This window comes from Notolabrus celidotus, chromosome 10 (assembly GCF_009762535.1).
Source record: "Notolabrus celidotus isolate fNotCel1 chromosome 10, fNotCel1.pri, whole genome shotgun sequence".
NCBI classification, from domain to species: domain Eukaryota; kingdom Metazoa; phylum Chordata; class Actinopteri; order Labriformes; family Labridae; genus Notolabrus; species Notolabrus celidotus.
This window is the reverse complement of record NC_048281.1, coordinates 1,806,830-1,821,302: the sequence shown is the minus strand read 5'-3', so window position 1 is coordinate 1,821,302 and position 14,473 is coordinate 1,806,830. Positions and strand designations below refer to the sequence as shown.

General features: G+C 39.9%; 1 protein-coding gene across 2 annotated transcripts in view; it reads right to left on the bottom strand.

Moving 5' to 3' along the window:
• The window catches only part of slc39a10 (solute carrier family 39 member 10), a 41,300-nt gene that overhangs the window by 12,910 nt on the left and 13,917 nt on the right, over nucleotides 1-14,473 (bottom strand). The window contains exons 3-5 of one of the 2 annotated variants that reach the window (XM_034693519.1): nucleotides 5,784-7,042; nucleotides 5,354-5,729; nucleotides 4,379-4,556 (exon numbers count right to left, since the gene is read on the bottom strand). In XM_034693519.1, coding sequence (XP_034549410.1) covers nucleotides 4,379-4,556; nucleotides 5,354-5,729; nucleotides 5,784-7,021 — 1,792 coding nt within the window. In that variant the 5' untranslated portion in view covers nucleotides 7,022-7,042. Of the gene's footprint in view, nucleotides 1-4,378; nucleotides 4,557-5,353; nucleotides 7,043-14,473 lie in introns of both variants that reach the window. The other variant, XM_034693518.1, reaches the window with a different exon arrangement.

Sequence of the window (14,473 nt, the reverse complement as noted above, 5' to 3'; positions counted from 1 at the left end):
AGGGATTTATCTCACAGTCACACTGGTTGAATTTTTGGCTAAAAAGTTACTGAAACGATTTCAAGTATCGTTCGAAATGAACCAATATCGTCCTTTAATCATATCGGCAACCATGAATCATGATACGAATCGAATCATTGTTAAAAAGAATCATTACACACCTAATGCACACTGCATTTGTATCTGTTAAATATATTCTCAATTGTATTTATTTTTTCTAATGCCTCTCATAGTGTTAAAATGATCCACAGTCTCTATCAGAAGTGATACTGCGCCTAAAATGTTTAACTTGGAAATAATGAGACAACATTTTATTTACAGCTTTCTTTTTTCAGTAGTAAACAATGTCACATTTGTATGTAGGGCAGCAGATCACACCCACTGGCCTCTTAAATGTGAGTCAGACTGAGTTGTAGAGAGAGCCTCATCATTAGGAAGGAAAGAGTGAACAGGCACGCTGGACGATCCTCGTCATCAATGAAAATGTCCTTAATAACCCTCACTCTCTGGTTTTATTGGTACCACTGTTTTGTGCCTCACAAAAGTGAAGGCGCTACGATCGACTGCTTTCCTATTTGTCATATCAAGCGGAACATCGTGTAACCCTGAGAGGCAACTGTGTATCACACTGCAGTACATCACTGCAGGTCCTTCACACTTACGGAGCTCATCTACTGCTCTATCTCATTGCCCTTCTATAGTTGTAGTTATGTGTGTGTGTGTGTGTGTGTGTGTGTGTGTGTGTGTGTGTGTTGGGGTGTGTGTGTGTGTGTGTGTGTGTGTGTGTGTGTGTGTGTGTGTGTGTGTGTGTTTAGATGTGGAGGTGTGCTGAGGGGCTGTGGCAGGGCGATAGCAGTTAGAGATAAGGGAGCAGAAGAGAGGAGAAGGAGACCCACCGGTCTGTGTCTTCTCTCCAATTATGCGTCTCCTGTGAGCTATGGCTCTGAAAACATGGCCCAGGGTGTCGCTTAGGCTCTCCTAATTGGCACAACACAAAAAGAGAAGGGAGTGGGGACCAGAAGCAAGCAACTGCAAATTTTCTGAGCTCCCCCATGGATGCTGGCGGGAGGTAAATGAGAGGTAGCTTCGCGGCGTGTGGCAATGCCTATGGTTGAGTCTTGGTTTACCGCAGCAGATGATCTAGCACCTCTAGTTTTGCACTAATGAGGAGCCAGCCCTGCCCTTTTGACTTGTTCATGCTGTCTTCTCCGTTGTCATTACCATTTTTACGGCTGTTTTCAATGGTGGCCCATTGAGGCATGTGCACTATGTGTCTCCAGAGAGGAGTGTGTGTTTAATGATTAAAGGTTTCAGAGGGCGTACATTAAGGGAATTATTCCATCTCACTGTTGGAGTCACGTTTCTGCTCCTTTGTCCACATGAATCTTTCCTGGAGTCCACTAAAGGAACAATAACTTAAGCAGCTAGAATGCGTCTTCATGACTTTTTACCTCTAATTAAAAATGTGTTTTTCGAACATCTCTCGACCCAACGCTGGCCTTATTTACTCTGACAGCTCTGAAACTTCTTGTCTACTTTATGAAACCAATTACACTACAGGAATCACACAGAACGTGAGAACATATGTCGTAAACGCAGGACTACCAGACAAGTTTGACCAATAATGTACACTACATACTATTCCCAAAGGCTCACATGTTTGAACCACTTAAACAAACAATGTACAACTATGAGACGCCAGTTCAGTGTGCAGAAACTGTGTTACTGGTCCTGGTTTGATTTGTAGCGAAGCTCTTTATGGCTTTATGAGCTCAGATCGCGACCTGTAACTCATTAACTTTAAACACTGTGATTTTACGATTTGCATTCTCATAAACTTAGAACCAGTGTGAGGTCCCAGAGCAGTGCTTAACATCGACCTTCATTCTTTATAGCTTATCTTGTAGTCTCTTACTTGGTTTTCTCTCTGTTTATAATTAACCTGGGAACTTAGAAGACAAATTGAAAGTAAAGGCACCATTGAAAGAATAAAGCAATTTTCATCAAACAATAAATCTGTGCACAGAGTCTAAAAAATGTTTTTTTTTACATTGTAAAGCACATGAGAGGACCACTCTTTAGCTGCCATAGCAACTAGACTTTTTTTGATAACAAGTGCAGACATTGTTACAGTCACAAAGCTTCAGACACAAAGCATGAAAGCATGAGAGTTTCAATCACACAATGTACTCTGCTCAACAAGAACCCCCTGTGATCTAGATCTAAACTCAACTTTCATCCCACTCAATAGGCCAAAACTTTTCTTTCCCTGTCTGACCTCAGACACAATCTTGACCGGCTTTTACACCCTATGTTTAGCTCCTTTAATGCATCAAGCTAACTCCTGCTGATCGACGTTAATAATGCATGTGCTCATTGGGACTTGTGATTGACTGAAGGAACTAATCATGTATCCGTAAATACAAATAATAAATTATGAAAATAAGCCCAACCTGAGAAAAATAAGAATCTACAAACTAAAACTTCACAAAAATCTCATCTTCCATTAAAGACCTGCTTCCTGTTAGCACTGTCAGAAATGATGGATTCAAGAAGTTCATCAGAAACTAAATCCAGATACAAACTAACAAACTGTCTGCTTTCTTCAACTTTCACTCAGGAGCAAAAATCTGACTTTACATTTAAATGAAATCATGATTTGATATATATTGTGATAATTATCGATATATATTGTGATAAAATGTGGTCACAGGCTAAGTGTGTACATAGGAAGACTGGTTCCATTTACAGTACAGGTTTCTAGAAGAGTACAAATAATAATTAGGGGCCTGATTTCCTGAAAATACTTTCTGAATATAAATGGAAGTTAAACAAATGTAAATACTTTGTGGCAGTTTAGTTAGGTTCTTATCAAACTGTTAAAATAATCAAAGAGCAATGACAACAACAGACGGAGGAATGTGTTACTGCAACACTCACAAGTTAATAAGTAAGTTCTCAAACTTAACTTTCTCCAAGTCTGCTGACTTTTTTGGTTTAATCTTTTGGACTTTTTCTTTTATCACATGGGACAGTTTGAGAGGAACAGGACACGTAGGCTCGAGAGGGGAAGACATGCACCAAATGGTCCCAGGTTTGGAGTCAAACCAGAGGACTTTGCCTCTATATGAGATGCCTGCTCCACTGACTAAGCGAGTCCTGTGCCCCAGTCTACTGTCAGCCTGTCTTTGGAGGAAATTCTTTCTTTAAAAGAAAGTTAAGTGCTTTGTTCGAAGAGCTGGAGATAAGTCAGCCAGGCCTCTTCATTGCTGTGAGCTTAAACTGCCTTAAAAACATGATGAAAGTTGAGCGTTTTCTCCGCCACTGTCAGTGTTTGAGGTACTCTCTACTGAGGGTTGCCTTGTATGTGAGTGTGTGTTTGTTTTGAGAAAGGAGGGGGGTAGACAGGGTAACAAATCCTGGTCTTCATAATAATCACCACGAGGCCTGCCTTTTTCCTCGGGAGAATTTTACAGCTGTAAACCTTGATAGCATCACATCATAAACACAGTGGTCGAAGACGTGCTGGTGGTTTGACGCTTATAAAGATAGCAGTTTCCTCAGGCGGATGGCATAACATAAGTCAGCATTTTATACACTGAACTCTTATCAGTTTACATGTTGCTCCACACCTTTGTTTAAGAATCTATTGTTTCTGGGGAAAATCATTTCATTCAGTGTATCAGTGATTTTCACAGTGTCAGAATTGTACTTCCCTTTTCACCTTCTGGGCATTGGGTTCTTAGATAAAGTCACGACCCAAGACTAACTCAGATTTCTGATGCTATCACTGTACTAAAAGGTTCTAACAAAAGACAAATCATCTCTTGAAACAACAAACTAGTTGGGTGCATTTGTAAATGTGATTTAGGTTGAATGTCGCTGTTACTTGCTCCTTTGTAAAAATGAAGTGTCAGCCAGTTTGGCACAAAATGTCAGTGAGTAGAAAGTTGTTTCCTTAGAATAGACGCTGCCTAGAAGTATAGAAAAATACACCTCTTTCTAGCTTTGAGAGGAGCTATTCATCTCTGAAAGAAATAATTCAAGTAGTTTGTTGTTTGGCAGTGGTAGCTTTGTTTTTATAGTGTGCTCAAAAAGTTATTAAATAATTAAAAGGGTCCCAACATTACACGAAAAGGTGGTTTTAGTTGGCAGAAATTATGACAATGCCTCATAACTGGACAGAAAAACTGAGGAGTAAGGATATCCAACCTAACAGACATAGAGACTCCTGGTCATAGCATTATTTTAGTCTTGAGCAAAACCCTCAGTGAGATCTTCAGTTCCTCAGACTGGGTTGGTTGACTCTAGAAAACTTTAAATAAAAAATCTTTTCAGTGAAAAAAACGACTTGATTGAAAAAACATTTTTCACGTACCTGAACTTTTAGTCTCTAGTTCCTCCTGCTCCACATCCATCTGGTGGTAATGGCGAATGCAGACACGGCTATCTATCTGGTAGAGCAGGGCAGGACACAGGTGGGTGAACTGGGCTGGGGAGATGACAGCATCTGGATTCAGGCCGTAGTAGGTGAGGAGCTGAGTCAGGTTCAAACACTGGAAGGGAAAGGATGTCACGGTATAAGGAAGAGAAACCAAAGGTGATACAACTGATATAACAAAGCCCAATAGTCTAAATCATGACATAAAAACGACCTCACTCCAAGCATGGTTTACCCATATTTACCCATTTAGTCAAATACCATAGACTGAATATAAAATGCCATGCTCAGTCTCTGGAAATACGTGTGTAGTAGTTTGAGATTCAGAATGGATGAAAATTGCCGCGACTGTCGCTAATGTTTTCTTCTTCTGTGATTTAATGCAGTTAGCATTCTTCTTCTTCTGTTATTTACAGCGATTAGCAAACATCTTTAAGACGCTCTGTAGCCACCGTCTGGAGGGAATACTGTATTACAACCAGGCACTGGTAAAAACAATGAAAAATGTTACTTTTGAAATGAGAAAATATTCAAAGTAATTCTTTGATTTTTATAAAAAAGTGAACGAATATTTGAATATTAGAAAATCATTGCCCATCCCTAGTTCATGGGGGGACAAAGATCAGAAAGACCCTTTATTAGTGATGAAATCAAACTCATTTTATAGCAGAAGGAAAAGTAAGGAGTAACACTCAACTTTCTTCTTCTGTTTTGTGTCTGACATCCTTTATATTCCATCAAATGTCTTTAAAATAGATGGCAATGAGTTAGTATTGTGAATAAAGGCTTTCTGTTCAATCCACAAAAGTGCCATTTCTATGAGGTGGTTTATGTCTAACATCAGTTTTTAAAGTTCTTCATCTGGAGTTTCTTGTATGTCAAAGCATCAACATAAGTTATAACAAGTCCTACCTCTTCATGCTGATGAGTCTTTCCTCCTGCATGACTGGACATGCCAAGGCCAGGCAGAGTGGGATGTGCGTGCCCTCTTGGTGCTTCCCTCTTGCGCTTATGCGAATGGCTGTGACCATGGCCGTGACCGTGGTCATGATCATGGTCATGACCTTGTCCATGTTGGTGGTCATGGCCATCAGACAAAGAAGTGCCTTTGTTTGCCCCAAGCTGTCCTCCAGCTCTGATGGGCTTTCTCGGCCTCTTTGTCTGGCTCTCTGTGGTGGCAGAAGGTGGTGGATCTGGAGAGACCTGGGGCGGCTGCTGCAGCTGGTTGCTTGGTGCAGTGTCTGTACCTGTCCGCACTTCATGGACTTGTCCATGGTCGTGGTCATGATCACTGTGGTCGCTGTGATCATGGTCACTATGGTCATGATCGCTGTGGTCATGACCACTGTGAGGTTGAGAGGGAAGGTCTTTGGTGCCAGAGCGTACCTGTGGCTGCTCATCTTTGCGTTCCATGCCATGGTCGTGGTCGCTGTGGTCGTGGTCGCTGTGATCATGATTACTGTTGTCGTGATCAGTGTGGTCGTGATCACTGTGATCATGTGTAGCATGGTCATGATCACTGTTAGTAGTACCACTACGAGGATGAGAAGACATGTCCTTGTTTTCAGACTGTACCTGTATCTGCTCATGTTTGTGGTCCTTGTTATGGTTGTGATCACTGTGATCACCGTCCCCATGTTTGTGGTTGCTGTGATCATGATCGCTGTGGTTGCGATCTATGTGCGGTTGAGAAGACAGGTCCTTCTGGTTATACTGTACCTGCTCTTTGACACGTTCATGATTGCTGTGATCATGAGTGCTGTGATCATGGTCGCTGTGGTCGTGGTCGCTGTGATCATGAGTGCTGTGATCATGGTCGCTGTGATCATGAGGAGGCTGGTCCTTTCTCTTAGAACGGTCCTGCTCATGTTTGTGCTCTTTTTCATGTGCATGATCAGCATTGTGGTCATGTTGATGAACATGTGTGTCCTGTACATGTCCATCAGAATGTTTATGGTCCCTATCCTCTACCTTGGCATGGTCATGACCTTGTCCGGCATCCTGATCGTGATTATGATCATGGTCATGGTCAGGTCCCGTTGGTGCACCAGAAGCAGGATTAATAGCAGTAGTGTGATAGCTGCACTCTGTTGGAACCTGATCCGTGTGTGGATGGTGGGGATGACCCTTGCCATGGCCTTGTTTGTTGGGTGAATGATTGTGAAGCCCCTCCTTCACATCCAGTAAGTCTAGGTGAGCTACATGGTCATGTCCAAGTTCATCATGATCAAGACCTACCACCTTCACTTCTCCCAGACCCAGGCTTAACAGTAGACTCTGAAATCCTTGGAAATCTAACCGGTCTTTGTTGCCATAACGCCTGAACAGCTGCTGTATGTAAAACTGTTGCTCTTCCTCTGAAGAGTGTGTTTGGTGAATGGTAGGCTCTGGAGGGGTAGTAGCTCCTCTCACATAAGGCGCCTCAGAGATCTGAAGGTCATTGTGCACGTGGTTGTGGTCAGCATGTTGATGTCCACCGTGTTGGTGGCCGTGCCCTTCTCCATTACAGCGGCTGGACGGATGGAAGAGAAAGGTGAGCACACACAGGAAACAGAACTTGGTGTGCACGTGGACTCGCATTGTCCTCTTACTTCTGGTCCCCTGCCAAAACAGAAAAGTTGCACTATCAGAATTTATTTTCACTTTTTTTCTAAAAGTAAAATCGAAAAGAAATCTTTTAGATCTACAGATTTCAAACTATCCTCAGAATCCAGGTCTGAGCAGCTACATGGCTCCATATATCCTCATGTAATTAGAAACCCACTAGGCCAGGAGACAACAGCGGAACTTTAAGATGGTTGGTGTGGCAATGTGGGACTTGTCTGGCATTAGCCGAGAGGAGGCAAATGATTTAAGGAAAGCTGGCACACCTGTGAGTATTTGGGCTAATTGCTACTGGCATGAAGGAAGTGTATAACAGGAGCTTAAAATAAAAGTAAAGCTTGTTCAGGAAGAGGATTGACAACAAGCTGGCGGGGACAGGCTGCCGGTGAAACACAGGAGAGAGATAGGGAGGAAATTGGTGAGCCGTTCAGAACAGGGATGCACGATGTTCAGATGGACATCTTTGTAACAGCACATACAGCACCATGGTTTATATTTGAAACCCATGGTTAATTAAGGTTAGCCTACCAGAGACAGCTGATATTTTCCTGGTATTACAGACCTAGTCCAATCTGATTACATTATTGCTAAATAATAATGTGCCATTAAAATGTTGGTTGAAAAGATTAGAATATTTAATATTTAATACTACTGATGCTGATATCTGATACTTACAATAGCTCATTTTTTTAACATTACACATACTGTAATTAAAAGTTTAATGTCCACTTCAAGAAATGATGATGCATGGCCATAAATCATGTCATATATGAGTGTATAAGTGTGAAACTCATTTAGTTCATTCTGCATGACTGCTTCTTTGTACTGATTCACTTTATACAGCACAATTATGGCAAAATGAAACCACAATGATTTGACTACCTGAATGAAATGCCACTTAAAATTAAGAAAAATAATTGTAGAATTAAGAACTTCAGTAAAAGTAATCACTTTATGGTTATCTACAAATGTTCAAGATAAAGTGATACATTTTACACAGACTATTGTGCGTTCAACAGTAGGGTTGCAAAGGGGTGGAAAATTTCCGGTAAATTTCCGGAAAGTTTCCGGTAAATCTCCATGGGAAGTTACGCTGGGTAATTTTGGAAATATTCCAGATTGGAAACTTTCCATGGGAATTAACTGGGAATTAACTGGGAATTGAGGGTAATTTAATGGAAAGGTATCATACCCAAGAATAAATATTTGTTTTATTATAAGCAGACATCCATCCAAAATAATACAATTAAAACAGAATTATCTGTAAGTAGAACTTTATCTAGTGTTAAATATTTTATTGAACAATCAATTCTTTCATTGAAGAACAAAAACATGAACATTGAGTTAAATATTACTCATCCCTCCGAGCCAACCCATTCAAAAATTTACAACAATGCAATCCCATCAAAGTCCCATTCAAAATGATAAATAAAAAGAGCCCCTCTCCCTCCAACAAAGTCCCATTCAACATGCAAATAAAATAGCATCTTCCCTCAAGCTTCTCAAGCCTAGCCTCTGCAGGATTCTAGAAATCATGAGTGCATGTGATGGAGGAATGCACAGTGCATGTAGGGGGCGTGGTCTCAATAGCCCTGCAGCAAGCAGTGTGCTATGTGCATGTGATTGAGGAATAGCAGAGATATTCAGCTGTACTTGCATGAAATCTGGTTGTTTTAGTCAGGATTATGCTCAAAAATATATTTTCTCCAACTATATTTAAGTTCCCTATTAAGAGCCAACCTACAGTTTAGTCAATTCCTGGTTATTCACTTTAATTTCCATGGAATTTTTCCAACTTTGAAAATTTCCGGAATTTTGCAACTCTATTCAACAGTACTATGAACAGGACTCACTGATATCAGATACAAAACATAAATATATAAAAAAGCACTGAAGGCCGACGCATGCCCCCCCCCCCCCCCACTTCCTTCACTCACATACTCAGAACAACTTGTTACTGCACACCATGATGTTACATTTTCTGTTGATCCACCAATTAAACGCAGGCCAAACTAAGCACAGACCAACCATGATCTGTTGCATCACTATAAATAAGTGATCAGCGTTGGCATTAAACAGCCTAATGACAAATTCCTGATCAATAACCCACTCACATCTTGCAGTTTAACAAGTAGGTTCAGCAAGTTCACCATATTTATGAGAAAACATAAATTAGTATAATGTGCCTGCTAGGGATGTACATTTCAAGAATTTTCTGTGACCGATCTTTGGAATGTTAACGATCAATTATCAATTAATCATTTAAAAAAACCTAAATGTTTTCCATGTCAAAAATAATGACAAATGCGTTTTTTCCACTGAATCCAATTTTCCTTCAGTGGAAGGATTGTACTGAGGTGTTCAAAATGTTAAACATGCTGAATATCAACATGTGGAGCAAGCTCATAATCTACAGTCATAAAAATGAAGTCTCAGACAGCAACATGTGGATTTACTGCAACAGGACAACTGAACAGAATCAGATTTTGAACTCACAGGCCCTCATTTATCAAACATGCGTACGACCGAAAAACAGGGTGTACGATCATTTCCACGCAAAGGTGGCATTTATCAATTTGAACGTGGGCGGAGGATACGTTCAAATCCCACGCCAGGTCTCAGTCCGTGTACGCAAGTTTTCATGTCAGTGTGGAGCGCGGTGCAGCAAAGTAAATCTGTCTGTGAGGGAGAATTAGAACTTAATAGTACAGTGCATTTTCAGACAGACAAACAGAGGATCACAGATTAATATTTAGATCGTTAAATTAGATAGGACACCTGAAATTAATTTTACGTTTCGCTCTCTATTGATCCTGCAAAATGCTTTTGATGTGACGTTGAGCAGGGCGAGCTGTCAGCAGATTCTTCCTATAACAAATCTGTGTTTTCATTATCGATTTACTTTAAAAATCTACGAAGCTTTCAGTATCAACACTCCAATGTGCACAGTTAACTCTATAGAAAATATTGTTAGTGATTTAAACCGAAAAACTAAATATATAAATTCACCGGAGGAAACTGAATTAAACTTATAGGTTGGGTTTGTTTTTAGAAAGATGTGATTGATGACGGGACTTACTATGAAGACAATTGGTTTATTCCTGATTATTTTATTGAATGGATGGCCTGTGTGTGGCAGCTGACCACTTAAGAACAAAAAACATTCATTCACAAGATCAAGAAAGTTATTAATAATTCATGCAACACTCAGGTTTGCCTCGTGCGTAATTGCGCAGAAGCGATTTCTTGCCCAGGCTCCATGTTACGAAATGACCACAGTCAGAGATGATTGAAAACAGTTGGTAGGTTAACCAGTCTGCGATATTGAATATTTTCCATCGACTGCATCGGACACAGCACAGGTTCATCTGTGCCCCCTGCGCCCCAACACAGACCCGGTAAGTGCTGCCGCTCCCCCCTTGCAGTCTACAGAGACAGTTTCAGGCCTGGGTCTCCAGCACAGCTTGTTTTAAGAGCGGCCACATGGTTTTTTTACAGCGGTCTTAAGGTCTGCAGTTTTTTCCCCTGAATATAAAGAAATGCGATCATTAGTATGCTGGGATTGGTCAGATATGAATGTTTCATAAATCACACGTGTGTCCTGTCGTAAGACCAATTCTGCGCTCAGATCTGCACCCGTTTTCACACAAGATTGATAAATGAAGACCACAGTGTCCAGTTTTCTGGCTACTCCTTCTTATTGAGAAAAATAAGCATGTGAACGTGGTCAGGTGTCAGCCGGGAGCACAATTGAGTCATAATCAGTCCGGCGGCGGAGAAAATAGCACTCGTGGAGACCTGTCACTCAGCCGTAGCCCACCGCTGAACGTCTCTGCTGTGAGCAACACCTTCAGTCAGCTGATTCACATCCAAACATGCTTAAACTTCAAACACCTCCCTGATAGCTGAACCAAATATGAGACCCATAATGTTTATTCCACCTGATAGAAAATCAAAACAAAAAAACGTGTTTGAGTAAGTTCTTAACAATCAATTAATCCATACTTGATTAATTGATTGTTGACATCCCTAGTGCCTGCGCATCATAACTAACTACTAACTAACTACTGCTTTAGCATAACAAACCCGATCTGACTCAATGTTCTGGAGAACAATAAACTCTACAGAAAATTGTCTATCAAATTGCTTGTTTTCCCCCCACTCTGAAAACCCCGAAGCAGCAATTTCATTTCAGTCAAATGATCCTCATAAGATCTGTGTTGAAGCCTGTGGGTGGTCGATGTGTGAGCAGAGGGGGCAGGGCTTGGGTTGCAGAGGAGTAAAGAGAGGTCAGATGAGGAATAGTTGATAACGGTGCGATGACACAGCAGAGACCAAACATGGAGGAACACACAGTGTTATGGCAGCCAGCTTGTTAGCAAAGTTTGTATTTACAGCATGAACATCTTGAGGGAATAGATTAGTATAGCTGAGACAACACACTGGGTTAAATGTTAAAAATAATTTGAGTGATGGGTCCTCTGCACAGCTGTCAAGCTGGCAATAGCAGATTGTTGTAGGAACAACAGCAACAAAAAAGATCACTCTATAACTACAATGATTTCTTTTCTGAAGCCCCACAAGAAGCAAAGGATTGGAAAACAAAAACTCAGAGGAAAGGATACACAACATGAGTCAAAGATCACTCAGATAACATTACTCAAGATACCCATTTTAAAACACACTCTTTGGTGATTACACTTTCAATGTGAAGCTGTTTCTGTTTTTTTGAAGCATGAAAAAGCTACTGTAGAAGTCTAAAATGATCCTTCTAACTGAGTTATCTGAAAAGGTATCCCTCTCCCTAAAGTATGTCATGAAGAAAACAACTTTGAGACATAAAACTCAGCGAGAACAGAGCCTTTGTTTATTCCTCAAAGCTTTAATCACTTCACAGACAACGTCAACGGCTTATCAGCTGAAGACTTGAAGATTCAGTTGACTTCCTTTTCTCCGCACAACAAGATCAATAACTTTTTAAAAGTAGCTGATAACTTTTTCAAGTCAAGTCAGATAATGGCAGATGATTATTTTTGACTGTCCATGAATGCTCAAACTATTGTTAAAGAAAGCTAGGACGAATCTGAGTTGTGCAGTTTTACGACGACTCCAACCACGTGGTGCAGCTTTTCACAGCCTTTACAACATCTATACAATTTAACAAATGAAGTCAATATCAAACCACTGACTTCTCTCTTATGTATAATTACCTTAAGAAACTGAATGAAAGGCTACTTACCACTGTGAGCCCTCAATTGAGTGGTGTGAAATTGAATTTGGCTGAGGAGCAAATGATAGTGTCCTGTTGAAGGCTGCAGACATTAAGTGTGGTTGTGAGCCTACTTTACGGCTGTCGGCAAGACACTGTTTATAAACACGAGACAGCAGTGACCTATGAACCTCACAGCAGATAGGTTGAAGCAAAACCAGGACCTACTTTTAAGAGCACACCCTCTGAGCAGTAACAAAGCCTGCTGTGTTTACCAATTACAGTCTTTGTTGTGCTCGCTGTATTTCATAAAGTTCAGATGTGTGTTACGCCAGCTGAAAGATCAGAGTACTCTCTACAAATTCATTCAGGAGACACAATTTTGTTTCAGTTGTTGTTTTTGGCAAATTTAGACTCCCCTGAGAACTTCCTGTTGTAGGGACTGGTTTGGTTGTTTTGACAGCTGATTGCAGGATTCAGAGTGATAATTTGATGACTATGTGATTACAAAATGAAACAGAACAAATGGTAATCATTGTAAACTTTGATATATATATTTCTATATTAATATTTTGCTATATATTTGTTTACCTGTATGACATGTACAGAGGATATATTTTCCCTGTTGTAAGTTATTTTCTCCTCTGCAGTACATTATCTGCTTTAAAACTCTTAAACTAAGGAATCATTTTTCTCTTCCTTTAATTAAATGCATGCTGTTTGTTACTGTGGATGCCTGGATCTTGTGTATTTTAGAGCAGTGGTTCCCAAAGTGTGGGTCAGGACCCCGTGGGAGGTCGCGAGACACAAATGGGGGGTCGTGAGATGTCTTCGAGAATGTTTTTTATTTAAGTTATCTAAAAATATTCTTTCTTTATTTTGATTTATTTACCTTGTTTTCTTAATTTTATCTTCCTTTTCCTTTGCACTGGAAATTATTATTATTTCTTTATTATTATTACTATTTTGTAAAAAAAAAAAAAATTTCTTCTTCTCTTTGTTGGTTTTGTAATACTCATATATAATTTCTTAACTAGTGGTGAACAGAGAAATACTGAAAAAATGCAATAAAAAAAGTTCACCTGTTGTCTTTTCTTTCACTGTGTTTTTTATATATTGTGTATGGTATTGTCATGTCTCACCCGTTTTGTATCGTTAAACAACACTTTAATAAAAAATAAATAATTTTTGTTATAAATAAACATGTAATTACACCCCCTGGCCACTTCAAATGGAGGGGGCGCTAATGAGCCTTAAACACTATTTGCCACCAACATTAGACGGAAGAAGAAGACGTCATTGAACAGCCAATCATGTTGCAGGTGTTGTGAGAGGTAGGTGGGGCTTAAAGATGTTCGGAGCAGAATGTAAACAGCTGAAACAGGGGACAGCGACACTTCAGAAAACTCAAAACCTAGCAGCTCAAAGCAGATTCATTAGTCTGACACTGAGTCAACTCTGTGTTAACTATTAACTTCTACACTTCATTAAATATACTTTCAGGATGTGGGTAAAGGAAGAGAACAGATACTACTTCTGCTGTGCACACGTTTAATGTCCAACACGACCGTAGGACAACTGAACACTGAATAACCGTGATGCATTCACTGCACTGTGGGAAACAACATCACTCTGCCTGTAACCCTTAGTAACCTTAAAGGGGAGAGCACAACTCAAAACAATACTCTATAAACTGACACACAGAATACAATTTGATATTTGCTGTAAATTTAAATCAAATTATGGAAATAACCTCAACCTGAGAAAAATAAGAATTTACAAACTAAACCTGCTTCCTGTTAGCACCGTCAGAAATGATGGATTCAAGAAGTTCATCAGAAACTAAATCCAGATACAAACTAACAAACTGTCTGGTTTCTTCAACTTTCACTCAGGAACAAAAATCTGACTTGAAAATTTAAATAAAATAATGATTTGATATTTATCATGATAATTATCGATATCGACTGATATGAAATATTTTATTGTGATAACTTTTTTTTTAGTATCGTCCAGCAGTAGCTCATAGTATACACTTGTTGTCTTTAAATACATGATTGTCACCTCTTGAGGGAAAAAAAGCATTGAATGTGGTCCACCTAAGTATTTGTATGTCTCCTTAAAGGTGATATTTATGCAAGAACAAAAGATTTCCTTGACTGAATCCTCACGGTTGTTGTTGATGTAATCACCATCACAGCACTATTACATAATCCTAT